Raw genomic sequence first — 13827 nt, 5'->3', positions numbered from 1 at the left:
GTTTTGCGATTAATATAGGTAGTTGTACGGCACCACTAGCGGAGTTATGGGGTGTGTACTATAGTTTAGTGGTTGCTTGGGAGAAAGAGGTGAGAAAGCTGGAGGTAGAGGTCGATTCTATGATGGTGATGGAGTTTCTTACGATAGGGATTGGGGATACTCATCCGCTGTCTTTCCTGGTACGCTTGTGCCATGGCTTCTTGACAAGGGTCTGGCTGGTCCGATTCGTTCATATGTATAGAGAAGCAAACCGCTTAGCTGATGGTTTGGCTAACCTTGCATTTTCTCTTCCGTTTGGTTTTCATAGTTTTGTTGTGGCACCGATTGAGTTCGCTGTTTTAGTTCATGAGGATGTTGCTGGACCGTTGCAGCCACGACAAACTCGTCTTGTAAACTGAAGTTTGGATTTCTTTTTTAAATAAATTGGGAGTCATTCTCCCATATTCCTACAAAAAAAAAATGAATCCTGCTGAATGAAGACTGGGTGCACCATGTGCATCACATGCAGCATAAACGAGAAACATGCCGAACGATAGAATTGGGGAAATATTTTGGGGGATACATGTATATTTTCCTGAATTAATAAATGAATTTAAATTTATGGATATTTGAATTTTTTTTTTTTGTCTCCAATTGATGTGCATTAAGGTAATATAAGCTTTATTTTTAAGCAATGGTATTATTAGTGTTTGTCTATGTCAAACTCATCCTAAAAAGTTTCCAAAAATACCGGTAAGAAAAGGTGAAAGGAACGGTGGATAACAAACTCAACTTTAAAAACTCTCTCCTCTCAGAGACTATTTAATGACAGCTAAACCAAGGAACAAAACATAAATAAGGAAAATAAATTTTCAAATACTAAAAAAATAAAACCTAGTGGTTTACAAAAAGAAATAAAACATAAAAAAAATCTGTAATCACTAGTGACTAGAATAAATCACAATAATGGGTGTACATTTTGGAGTATCCACATTCTTTGTTTTTTGTTTGTTAGCTTTATCAGCAAACGCTAGAGAATTCAGAATCACTGCTCGTCCAGGTTCTGATATCACCGGCGTAAGTTTCTGATATTTTATTAATCTTCCCATTAACCAATTAGTTTTCTTGTCCTCCAAGAAATCTTAAGATCTTTGGGATGCAGGAATTGTCGAAACTATTCAAGGAGGCATGTCAGTGCGTGGACAAGAGCACCGTTTTGATCCCAAAAGGTGAATTCAAGCTTGGGGAAATAGAGATGATGGGTCCATGCAAAGCTCCTATAATATTTGTTCTTCAAGGCACTGTGAGAGCTGATGGGAACGTTAACGGGAAGGACTTTTGGGTCGCTTTCCGCAGGATTACTAACTTTAGATTGAACGGAGGTGGTATCTTTGACGGTGAAGGTAACGCTTCATGGAGGGCTAATAACTGCCACAAGACGTCATTAACTCAGTGCAAAAGACTCCCTATCGTATGTTGTCTATCTATTTATATTTATCTGTCTATCTATAATAACTCAGCTAAATAGCAAATAGCATTGTTAATTTGTTGATGTTTTGTCATTGTTGAACAGAGCATACGGTTTGATTACATAACTGACGGTAAGGTAAGAGACATAACCTCGTTAGATGCAAAGAACTTCCACATTAACGTGATCGGGGCAAAGAACCTGACATTCGAAGACATCAGGATCGTAGCCCCTGATGAGAGTCCCAACACCGATGGAATCCACGTGGGAAGGAGTGACGGAATCAAGATCATCAACACCAACATCAAAACCGGAGATGACTGTATCTCTGTTGGGGACGGGATGAAAAACCTTCTTGTGGAAAGAGTTACATGCGGTCCGGGACACGGAATCAGTATTGGAAGCCTCGGATTATACGGGCACGAGGAAGACGTCACTGGCGTCAAGGTCGTGAACTGCACCCTCAGGAATACTGACAATGGTGTGAGGATCAAGACATGGCCGTCCGCAGCTTGCTCCACGACCGCCTCTGGTATCCATTTCGAGAATATTATTCTCCAGAACGTTAGCAACCCTATCCTCATCGACCAAGAGTACTGCCCCTGGAACCGATGCAACAAGAATGTGCGTACAAAAGAGTACTTTTCAAGAAAATCTAACCGATCATAGTCCATTGATCATCATTTTCAACGAAACGTTTTTGTTTTGTTTGTAGAAACCATCATCTATCAAGCTGGTGGACATAAAGTTCAAGAATATCAAAGGATCATCAGGGAACAAAGACGCAGTTAAGCTATTGTGCAGCAAGGGATTTCCGTGTAAGAACGTGGAGATCGGCGACATTGATATTACATATAATGGAAAAGACGGTCCAGCAACGTTCCAGTGCTCCAACGTATCTCCGAAGTTGGTGGGGAAACAGTGTCCTAAAGCATGTAGCAGCCCAGTGACGAAGCAACCAGGCCACTAGAAGCTCGGAGTGTATATAATATATACTCTAAAATGTACACCCTAGTGTATGTTATTTCCTTTGATGACTTTGTAAAAAAAAAACTGTTTATTTTTGCCGCTTTGGCCCCCAAAATTTTGCATTTTTGCTAGCTTTATTGATTGTATAAATGCATCACTCTTGTAAAAATATAATAATGTAGCAATGAGAAACTAAGATTTCACTGCAATTAACATAGTAAATGAGAAAGCTATGATTGGTCTCGTACATATGGTAAAAAAACTGTTTCTTTTCCTCGTATATTCATGAAAGAGACTAAACGTGAGAACTCCCCGTTGCTGATGGTAGAACTCTCTTAAAGTTCTCAAAAAATTAAAATTAAACACTTTTATTCGATAAAATCACTTTAAAATCAACTAACCACATTTAATATAATGACAAATAGAAAAAGAGATTTTAAAAAATCAGAAAAAATATCTCTGCACAGAATCAGTTTTTTCTTTTTCTCCTAGTTCTATACTTTTTAATCTTCAGATACATAACTAAAATTCAACAATTGAGCTGCTCTAATTTTGCCTCTTGTACCTTTTGGAAACATCTAGTTATCATCAACATAAGATTCGCCAAGAGAAGCTGTTTATCTTGTCTCAATCTACAAGTTCTAGGTAAGCCAAAACCATGTAGTAAGAATCAAACCGTAAATAAAACCGCATATTAGAATAACTTAGATGATAATTTTCTAAAAATACTTTGTAAATTACTCATAAACTGTGGTTTGATGGGTGTCAACATGAGGATTTTACCAAAACTACCAAGAAAATTTTGTTGATTTTACACAATTAAAATTTTATATAGATTTAAGGGGTGTTATGTGACACTCCAATCTCCTTAGTAGATCCGCCACTGGTTCTAGGATATCCCCTTGTTCCCAACTCAAAGCTACATTCACCACTACTTCCTCCATACTTAAATCTATTAATCTATGGGTCTTTAGCTTTTAAGAAAAAATATGTTTTTATTTAACTTGGATAAATATATATTTTTGTTATAACCAGAAAATAATATGGAAACAAGCAAATAAATACAATAAGTAAATGATACAAAAAATTCAACACTAACGAAAATAAATTTGTTATATAAATATGGATTTCAAATTTAAGAGGTCAGTTTGGATCAGAAGATAAATATGTATATAAACGTATTTCACATCCTAAAATTCTGGGGTCCTAATTTTACAATTCATATCAATAATATCTAATCTATTAATTTAGGGTCATAATTTTTATCTACTATTTAAAAGTCTTAGTAGAACCATTTGATTAATTACTTAATATGACATAATGATTATTATTAGTCTAACAAATCTGTTGAGTAAATATAGATTTAAATTTTATTTTTAATTATAACAAAATCTGTTGAGAAAATATCTACCCAAATCTTATTAAAATTTTTAAGTATTTTTTTAAAATCATGCAATAAATAATTTCGTAAGTAGTAATATAATATGATTATACATTAATATTAATTAAAATTTTATTATAAAACAAAAAAATTATTTGCTATTTTATAAATTTTATCTATACTATTATTTATGAAGTGATTTGGCTTATTTGTCATCTTCTCCATGATATTAGTTAATTTGTTTACTTGTCATATTTTCATGATTTTAGGATAAATCATTAGTTTAATTAATATTTTTTTTTTGATATCTATATATTTATCATGATATTTAAAATCATGATAAACATGAACCTACTTTACCGATATAGTAATATTTTTAAAAAATATATTTTAATATATAATAAACATGACATTTATGACATTTAATTAATAAATAGGTATTATCATTACTTTTCTCTTATTTATAATTTTAATGACTAATATTATAGCTAATTTCTCTGACTTTTAATGAAAATATTGATCAAATATAGATTATTATAAAATTTATATATAAGTATACTAATATATCTGAATTAATCAGTTTCTTTAGTTAATTTGCTTATTTTTCATTTTTCCATAGTTATAGGATAAATCATTAGTTTAATTAATATTATTATATAATTTATTTATTTTGATATCTATATATTTATCACGATATTTAAAATAATTAATAAACATTAACATATTTAACCAATATATATATATATACTAATATTTTAAAAATTATATATTTTAATATATAATTATCATGATATTTAGGAATTAATAAATAGATATTAACAATATCTACCGATAATATCATCATTAATTTTCTCTCATTTTATAATTTTAATGACTAATATTATAGCCAATTTCTCTGTTTCTACTGAAAATATTGATCAAATACAGATTATTATAAAATTTATATATAAGTACACTAATATATCCAAATTAATTGGTTTCTTTTGTTTATTTGGTTTAATCCCTTAATATATTGAACCATATTCATATACTGATGTTTTCTAAACATAACATCTTCGGTACTTCCAAATCCAGACTATTTTCTTTATTTTGGTTTGGTTCGGTTTTGAATGGTTTGGTTTTACCAGATTGAATACTCCTAAACTATTGTTATTGTTAATGTTTTATATTTGTGATTTTTTTTATAATCCTTTTAGTATCACATGATTTCTTTTCAGTCCAAATATAATATCTGTTAATTTCACATACAAAATTTCCTAATTTAGTTATTACTATAAAAAAGATTTTGATCCAAAATTTACATCACATAAATAAAAATATGAAACAAAATAATACAATTTAATATATTGATTACCAATATGAATATTGAAATTTTAGAATTTATAATAATTTAAAATTTGTATCTAATTTAATTATTATTATCTTATAAAAAAATTAGAATTAAAAATTGTTAGATGTATAGATATATTAATCCGCACAATGTGCGGGACATCAACTAGTAATATATTATATAAAATAGAAGTAATATAGAATTAAATAAAACAAAACTATATAAAATGGGTAAATTAACCTATTTTATTTTAAAATTGCTTTCATTTAAATATATAAAATAAACTATCATTCACAGTTAAAAAGGGTTAAATTCATAAATTATGTATATTTTATACAAAAAAATATTAGCATATGTTAAACTTTTATATCTACAACTATATATTATTTAACTAATTTGAAATTCACAACAATATATTATCTAAAATGATTATATACAAAATATAATAGTTATAACTAACTTTTAGATCATGCGTTATTTACAAAATATGATATCAAAAAGTTTAAAACAAATGATTATATATTAATAATGCTGAATAAAAAAACTAAACAATAAAATTATAAAGTTACACAATATATAACACTCAAATGTAAATCATATATTTAAAATGTTTACAATAATATTTAATGTATACATTTATAAAATAAAAATATATCCGCACGAAGGTGCAGATCAAATTCTAGTTGATAAATTATAAAGAAATACATTAATACTTAAAACATTTTTTACTCATAAACGTGAATAAAAAAATAATATATGATTTATTTTGATACAGAAAAGTAATTATTCTTTTCTTTTTGTCAGCAGACAGAAAAGTAATTAAATAGAAAACATTTATTCACAGTCGGTTGATATATAAAGGACTAGTGTTAAACCCACAAAAAAAAAAAAAACTTATTCTATTTTATTTCCCTCCTCCTTGAGCATTAGAGGCCGCCGCACGCGGACTCTCTCTCTCGTCTCTCACACTCTCCTCTACCGTGTAAGCCATCGCCGCCGTGACTTGGTCCCAATTCTCTCTCCCTAGGTCAAAATCGTTGCCATCTAAGGTCCCAACTCCGTGCGAAGATGGCTGCACTGAATAATCTCACCGAGCATCTCGAAGCTTTCGTCGACGTCACTCGTTCCCCTACTCACCATGTACTTACTTACTCCTTGAGATACTTGCTTCCGCCTTAGTGTTGTTTGCACATTGGTGGTGGAAATCGATTTTGAATTTGTGTGTTCCTGTAGGCTGAGAGTCTGAAAGCGATTGCTACTTCCTTGGAGAAGGGTGTCTTGTCTATAAACCAATTGGTAAAAAAACATTCTTTTAATCATCTTGTGTGATCTCAAAAGGTGTTAAGTTCTGTATTCTCTTGTGTGAAGTGTAGGTCGTGGAGATGGACATGTATTTGACGACTACTGATGATGTTGTCCGAGCACGAGGTAGTAGTTCTTTTCTCTTTTAATTTGTTTTAATATGTAACGGAAACGGTGAGATAATGAGAAAGGGTTTGTCTTTTTGTTAGGTATTCTCTTGCTTGCGGAGATGCTGGATTATCTAAAGTCAAAGCCTTTGGACAATGCAGTTGTCCATAGTCTCATTGGTTTCTTTACCGCTAAGCTGGTGATTTGATTCTTCTACTTCTTGTGGGGGGTACAGTAATTATTCAGTTTCTTAAAAATTGTGATGTCGATGTTGTGCCAGGCAGAGTGGAGATCGGTGCGCGGTGCACTTTCTGGTTGCTTGGCTCTGATTAAGAGGAAAGGCGTAGCTGGTTTGGTCACTGCTGTTGATGCAGAAGCTGTGGCCAAGTCAATGGCACAGAGTATTCAAGTGCAGTCTTTAGCACTGTATGATCGCAAGGTATATCATTCTGTTTTCTACATTGGATGTTCTTATTGAGTTATTGCATTATCTTCTTACGAATGTTTTTTTGCAGCTCTGTTTTGAACTATTGGAGTGCCTTCTAGAGCAATACCCTGAAGCTATGATAAATTTGGTATGTTAATGCTATCTACTTGGGGATACATAGTTTAGAATCGAAAGTTCAGTCTAGTGTATGAGGAATGTTTTCTTGCAAATCTATTTGCGTCAGCCTGGTGGGTAGACAAATTATTATTTAAATATGTAATACATGCTCTCAGCTCATCAAAAGCTTCATGTTTAGGTTATCCTAGTTCTCCTGATTTATAACTCAATACAAACAAAGACCGTCTTAGTTTTCTGTTTTGTTCTTCTTCCTTGTTTATATCTGCTGAGGGTCTAGCCTCATTTATCTCATAGTCCTATTGACTAAACGATCATTTTTCCTAGGGAGATTTGATGGTTTATGCTACATGCGAAGCCATCGACGGAGAAAAAGACCCTCCATGCTTAATGGTAGCTTTTCATGTAGTAGAGCTTTTGGGTCGATTGTTTCCCAGTCCCTCCGGTCCAGTTGCGTCTGAGGCCTCTGATCTTTTTGAGTTTATAAGTTGCTACTTCCCACTTCACTATACGCATGTGAGTTTGAAGCCTAACCTTTTTTATGATGTGACTTATTGATGGATTTTTCTTTCTTTCGTTAAACTGTTGGTGTTTTTCTTTTTGTGATTTTAGACAAAAGGTGATGAAGCTAGTATTCCAAGAGAAGACCTTTCAAGGGGACTATCTGTGAGTATTTTCTCAATATTTATTGTTTGCATAAGTTCTTGCTGTCAATGCATAGCATTATATTGAATTCACTGATGTACTTCATTCGATTTTGCAGCTGGCAATCTCTTCGACGCCTTTTTTCGAACCGTATGCTATTCCATTGCTTCTTGAAAAGCTTTCATCTTCTCTACCAGTCGCAAAGGTTTGTTGAACATGTAGTTTTCTGTTATAATACATCTAGAGGATTTGCTACTCTGGATGCTGGACAAGTATAGTTACTTTTGTTCCATTAAAATCTGTCTAGGTTGATTCTTTGAAATGTCTGAAAGATTGCGCTGTGAACTATGGAGTAAGCAGAATGAAGAAGCACTATAAAGATCTTTGGCCCGCTTTAAAAGATGCACTTTATGCTTCCACTAAGACAGATTTGTCCTTTGGTCTAGAATCCCTCACTAGTCCAGGGTTTGAAATGGGTGAGATCCACAGAGCAGCTGTTAATCTTCTTCAGAGGCTTGTCAAGCAAGATATCTCGTTTTTAGGTCTTGTTGTTGAAGATATACGCGTAAACATGGTCTTCGATACCATTTCTAGATACTTGCGGTATGAAGAAATGCTTGACACGAGCAAACTGGAGGTTCTTGTTGTCAGTCAGATACTGTCTGTGTCTGCCAGATCTTCTGTTGAGTCATGCAATATAATCTTTCAAACCTTTTTCTTCCGCCTTATGAATACTCTAGGGATTGTAGAGAAAACGTCAACTGGTGATCTTGTCCACAACGAAAACTCGACGGTTTCTACTAGACTCTACCATGGAGGTCTTCATCTTTGCATCGAACTTCTTACAACATCAAAAGATCTTATTCCGAGCTCCGAGGAATGTACCTCAACACCTGAAAGCGCGCAGCAATCATGGTGCTCTATAGTTAGCAGGTTCTCAGCTTCACTGATCGAGGCGTTCACTTCTGCAGTACAAAGCTCTAATGATGATTGTAGTGCAGATGCATATCTTGGAGGTGAATGTTCTTGCCTTGGCTCTGATGTGATACTGAACTCGTGCTACAAATCTTTCTAGGTTTCCTTTTTTTATTCCTGTTCTCTAATTTTTTTTTTCCTTGATCAATATCCAGTTAAAGGTTTGCTGGCTATGGGTATGTTCCGGGGCGGCTCTTCTCCTGTATCGAGATCTGAATTCGAGAAGATATTGACGACCTTAACATCAATCATCGCAGCCAATAGTGCCAAAACAGTGAAGTGGGAATTGGCATTGAAAGCGCTTGTCTGCATGGGTTCATTTATTGATCGGTATTCTGAGAGTGAAAAGGCTATGAGCTACATGGCTATAGTTGTCGAAAATTTGGTCTCGCTGGTTCGCTCTAGTCATTGTTCTCTTCCATCTCCAATGATATTAGAAGCAACTTCAGAAGTTTGCTCTACTAGGCCAACGTACGTAGAGAAAATGGTTGAAGGATTTGAAGAAGCTTTCTGCTCCAGTTTCTCTGATTTCTGTGTAAGTCTTGGCCCCATGACTCTAGATCGTAAAGTTTTCACTATAGTTTCTGTTTCCATCTCCAACAAGCAAGGGATTGAGAGCTTCCTCATATCTAACTATTATTTGGAAAACACTTGTCAGGTCAATGGAAACTTCAAGTCAATCGAAAATTGTTCTCAGCTCCTGGAGTGTGTGACCAATAAATTGCTTCCACGGTACCCAATCTTTTCTTAAACTAGCTTTTCAGCGTGTGTATTTAGTTAGACTCTTAGTTGTTTATAAAGAGCCAACTATTATGTATGATACATCTTATCGATTGCCTTGCTTGTTGGTTTTAATATGAATTTATACTGTATTCTTCGTTCTCCCTCAATCTTGATTTGTGGTATTTTGTTTTGACCTGCAATAGTCTGACAGAGATCGATGGTCTCGAGAAAAGCTTGGTGCATTTTGCTATCAGTATGTGGAATCAAATTGAATCCTCTGTTGTTTTCAGTTATGATTTTAATGGCAGGGTAAGTGCTCCTATAAACTTTATACCAATTGTTTCTCTTCAAAGTAGATTTGATTCAATCTATTGTTGACGCTATGAATGCATTGCTCTTCTACTACAGGAGTTTGTTGAGGCAGCAACGAAAACAATGGGAGAAATTGTAGGAGTTGCTTCGGTAGATTCACAGAATAGTATAATCCAAAAAGCTTATAATGTGATCTCATCAAGCACGCTTCTAGCTATGGAGTCTATTCCTCTAACCTTTGCTGCGTTAGAGGGTTTACAACGCGACCTGTCCACTAGGGATGAGTTGATACTTTCACTATTTGCGTCAGTTATCATAGGTGCATCTCCCAAGGCATCCATTCCAGATGTGAAGTCACTTGTACATCTGTTTTTGGTATCCTTTCTTAAGGGTTATATCCCAGCAGCTCAAGCTTTGGGTTCAATGGTTAACAAATTGGGAACGGGTTTGGAAGAAGCATGTGATACAATATTTCACGAGAGTTCTGCATCTGGAAGCAGTATTCCTTCTGATGACTCTAGTAAAACTATCGGTGGAAGTGAGGCACTTTTGTCAAAGATATGTTTAGGTTTCTATGGTTCGCTGGACCTTCAAACCCACGCTATAACAGGTCTAGCGTGGATTGGGAAAGGTTTACTCATGCGGGGTGATAAAAGAGTTAATGAGATAGCTCTTGTACTTGTGGAATGCTTAAAATCCACTAACAGTTCCGGGAATGCTCTGCATCCTTCTGCCATGAAACATGCAGCTGATGCATTCCTCACACTAATGTCTGATTCGGAAGTGTGTCTGAACAGAAAGTTTCATGCAGTTATACGGCCACTCTATAAGCAACGGTTTTTCTCTATAACAGTTCCTATTTTGGAGTCGTTGATTGTGAATTCCCAGACTCCACTCTCAAGGTAGACCAATCTTTAACTCTATTTCTAGTTACTTCTTTATATGCTGTAGGTTTGAATGAAAGTCATAATAGTTTCTACGTATTGTGGCAACCAATTCCAGCTGACTAGTTTTGTCATTGTTTCAGGACAATGTTGCATGTCGCTCTCGCGCATGTTGTATCCAACGTTCCAGTTACGGTCATATTGGACAATACCAAAAAGGTAAGCCGCAAGATAGAGTTTGTATTTTTTACCTTTATAAACAGTTTCTTAGTAGACCATTGTCAGTGCAGCTGCTCTCGGTGATATTGGAAGGCTTGTCTGTCTTAAGCGTTGACTCTGTGCATAAAGAAACACTTTTCAGTCTGTTACTGGTTTTATCTGGAACGCTTACTGATATTAAAGGTAAGAAAAATTAGATGCTGGAATGTGAAAGCTATTGCATTATATGAAACCTCGTTGCTCTGTTTGGCAGGTCAACAATCAGTCAGTGATAATGCACACAGAATCATCGAATGCCTGGTCAAGCTTACATCATACCCACATCTAATGGTAACAAATCATTTTCTCTGCAGAAGCATCTTCTATATCTTCTTTTTGCTCCCAGTGGGATTGATTCTTGGATCTTCTAAGGAGATTTTTATGTTAAAACGGTGTGCAGGTTGTAAGGGAGACGGCGATTCAGTGTCTTGCTACTTTGTTGGAATTGCCCCATGGAAGAATCTATCCTTTCAGAAGAGAGGTTAGTTGAAAGATCTTAACACAAAGTTTTTAATATGAGAGTAACAACTGAGTTTTTATGACTTTGAAATTATGCTTTAAGGTTTTACAAGCAGTAACAAAGGCACTCGATGATCCAAAACGTAGAGTTAGAGAAGAAGCGATTAAATGCAGGCAGGCTTGGTAAGTCAACATTAAATTGATTAATAGTCTTTTTTATGACTCGTATTAGCCATTATCTTGGGATATGATTCTGATGAATTGTCAAAAGCAGGACGTCGATCTCATCCAGGAGTACCCCTTTCTGAAGTTTGATTCAGAGTTTCATGAAGCCAAGTTATGTTTCTTGAAGCAATGCAGTATCTTTACTGTATTCTTATAGAGTTAGTTTCCTTACCGGGACTGGCACATGTATCCTCTTGAGTCTAAAGTCTTTGGGTCTTTATGATGCATTTATACCCCTATTTGCTATTCTGTTATATATGAAGGATACTAATAGACAAGTCTTCATCTATGATCTAGACTTTCACTACACTACATCTAGTTCCTTTTTTAAGATATAAATCAATTAAAATAATAATCCTGACTAGGGCACCAGAACAGAGCTTCCAGTTCCGGCTGGCTGTCAAAGAAATAGTGGTTCTCACAAATAGATAATGTTGATGACTAAACATACAAAGAGAGAAAAGAAACTACAATAGGAGAAAAAAAATCTAAGCCTCAACGGATTGTAAACTGATCCCACATCTTCGCCAGATATCCATCGCCAACTTAACCGAAATCAAGCCAAGCACTGCAATTTCACTTTCCTTTCAATCTTCATCCGACTAACCACATGACATCTAGTTCCTTAAACTATATAATATGGTATCAAAGCTATGGATATGAAGGGGTGGAGGGATAGTGAAGAATATCAGGTGATAGCAAAAGTTGTGTTGACTTGTAAGGAAGGTGAAAACCAGCCTTTGTGCGATGACCAGATGACCAACCTGGGATTTATGATTTATCGATGGCTCGGTGAATGCGGTGGTAACGTTTTTGTGAAGTTTTTCCATTTGCTAAGAGTGAAAAACTAGTTTGTTTCTTATAATTTGCATAATACTTTTTTAATCAAAATTAAATATGCACCCTATTTCTCGAGGACATCCAAGTTGTGGCACATGAGAGAACTATTTTTAGTTCTTCTAGACAATCCGAGGTAGAAGATCAGCATAACAACCGAAACTGTTGTGACGGATGTTAGAAGATAGAGATTAATAGATGGATAAACAATAAAAAAAAACAAAGAGATTTAACGTGGTTCACCCTTAACGGCTATTTCCACGGGCAAAGAGAGATTTTATTGATAGATGAACTACAGAGATCTGTCTACAAGAAGATCAGATCTAGTTTCTCTACAGCTGCTAACTAGGTTTAGAGGGGGCACAAAATATATATAGTTATGTCTCGGAAAACCCTAGCACTAGTGGGTCTCAAAAGACTAAGGCCCAAAATATTCAAGGCATTATTCAACAAATCTCCACCTTGACTTGAATCCTACATCGATATGCTTGGTTCTCTCATGATGAACCTGATCCTTGGCTAAGCAGATAGCACTTAAGCTATCACAAAACACAGTAGTCTGATCATGATGAAGACCAAGATCACTGACCAATCCTCTCAACCATATTGCCTCCTTAGCAGCTTCTGTCAATGCCATATACTCTGCCTCAGTTGTAGACAAAGTCACTGTCGACTACAAAGTCGCCTTCCAGCTCACAACAGAACCACCCAAAGTAAATACGTAACCAATCATAGATCTCCTGCTGTCCACATCTCCTGCATAATCCGAATCATAATACCCAGTAACCAGTCTCGGATCCTTGTCTCCATAGACAAGACCAACATCAGATATACCCTTAAGGTACCGGAAAATCCTCTTCACAGTGATCCAATGCTCCTTTCGCGGCTGAACCATGAACCTACTCACAACACTGACTGCGTGTGCAAGATCTGGTCTTGTACAAACCATAGCATACATCAAACTTCCTACAACACTAGCATAAGGAGCACGTGACATATAATCGATTTCCCCTTCAGACATTTCATCACTCATGGTAGGATGAAAATTTGCAGCACATGGAGTATCGATAGGCTTAACATTAAGCATCCCGAATATTGTCAAGACCTTTTTAATGTAGGCCTTTTGTGACAAGAACAACTTCTTCTTCGTCCTATCCCTGAAGATCTCCATTCCTAGAATCTTCCTCGCAGCACCCAAATCTTTCATCTCAAACTCAGAACTCAGTAGTTCTTTCAGCTTCTGAACATAACACTTCTTCTTGGCAGCTATCAGCATGTCGTCTACATACAGCACCAGGTAGATATACGACTCATCCTCCACCTTGCTCATGTAGACACAACAGTCATAAGGACTCCTGTCGTAGCCCAACTTGACCATATAGCTGTCAAACCTCTTGTACCACTGTCTAG

General features: G+C 35.2%; 2 protein-coding genes across 2 annotated transcripts; both read left to right on the top strand.

Moving 5' to 3' along the window:
* Positions 1–830: 830 nt before the first annotated feature.
* Positions 831–2626, top strand: LOC106325330 (polygalacturonase-like). Its single transcript, XM_013763374.1, has 4 exons — positions 831–1056; positions 1142–1450; positions 1553–2071; positions 2163–2626. Exons 1-4 carry the CDS (start codon positions 946–948, stop codon positions 2415–2417), a joined length of 1194 nt encoding a protein of 397 aa, XP_013618828.1. The 5' UTR covers positions 831–945; the 3' UTR covers positions 2418–2626.
* Positions 2627–6025: 3399 nt separating this feature from the next.
* LOC106327699 (MMS19 nucleotide excision repair protein homolog) lies at positions 6026–11869 on the top strand. The gene is made up of 20 exons (XM_013765930.1): positions 6026–6267; positions 6361–6423; positions 6501–6555; positions 6639–6736; positions 6818–6976; positions 7053–7112; positions 7427–7615; positions 7712–7765; positions 7863–7949; positions 8052–8760; positions 8875–9254; positions 9378–9451; positions 9646–9751; positions 9851–10656; positions 10782–10857; positions 10929–11040; positions 11111–11187; positions 11297–11377; positions 11459–11538; positions 11630–11869. The coding sequence occupies exons 1-20, from the start codon at positions 6196–6198 to the stop codon at positions 11661–11663; spliced, it is 3372 nt and encodes a 1123-aa protein (XP_013621384.1). The 5' UTR covers positions 6026–6195; the 3' UTR covers positions 11664–11869.
* The last annotated feature ends 1958 nt before the right edge of the window (positions 11870–13827 follow it).

Source organism: Brassica oleracea, chromosome C2 (genome assembly GCF_000695525.1).
Source record: "Brassica oleracea var. oleracea cultivar TO1000 chromosome C2, BOL, whole genome shotgun sequence".
Taxonomy (NCBI): Eukaryota; Viridiplantae; Streptophyta; class Magnoliopsida; order Brassicales; family Brassicaceae; genus Brassica; species Brassica oleracea.
The sequence above is the reverse complement of the archived record's forward strand: the minus strand, read 5'-3'. Positions and strand labels throughout refer to the sequence as shown.

Coding starts and splice junctions, on each gene's coding strand:
- LOC106325330 (XM_013763374.1), top strand. CDS start 946: ATGGGTGTACATTTTGGAGTATCCACATTCTTTGTTTTTTGTTTGTTA. Junction 1,057..1,141: donor CAGGTTCTGATATCACCGGC/GTAAGTTTCTGA, acceptor TTTGGGATGCAG/GAATTGTCGAAACTATTCAA. Junction 1,451..1,552: donor AGTGCAAAAGACTCCCTATC/GTATGTTGTCTA, acceptor ATTGTTGAACAG/AGCATACGGTTTGATTACAT.
- LOC106327699 (XM_013765930.1), top strand. CDS start 6,196: ATGGCTGCACTGAATAATCTCACCGAGCATCTCGAAGCTTTCGTCGAC. Junction 7,616..7,711: donor TCCCACTTCACTATACGCAT/GTGAGTTTGAAG, acceptor TTGTGATTTTAG/ACAAAAGGTGATGAAGCTAG. Junction 9,752..9,850: donor GTTATGATTTTAATGGCAGG/GTAAGTGCTCCT, acceptor CTTCTACTACAG/GAGTTTGTTGAGGCAGCAAC.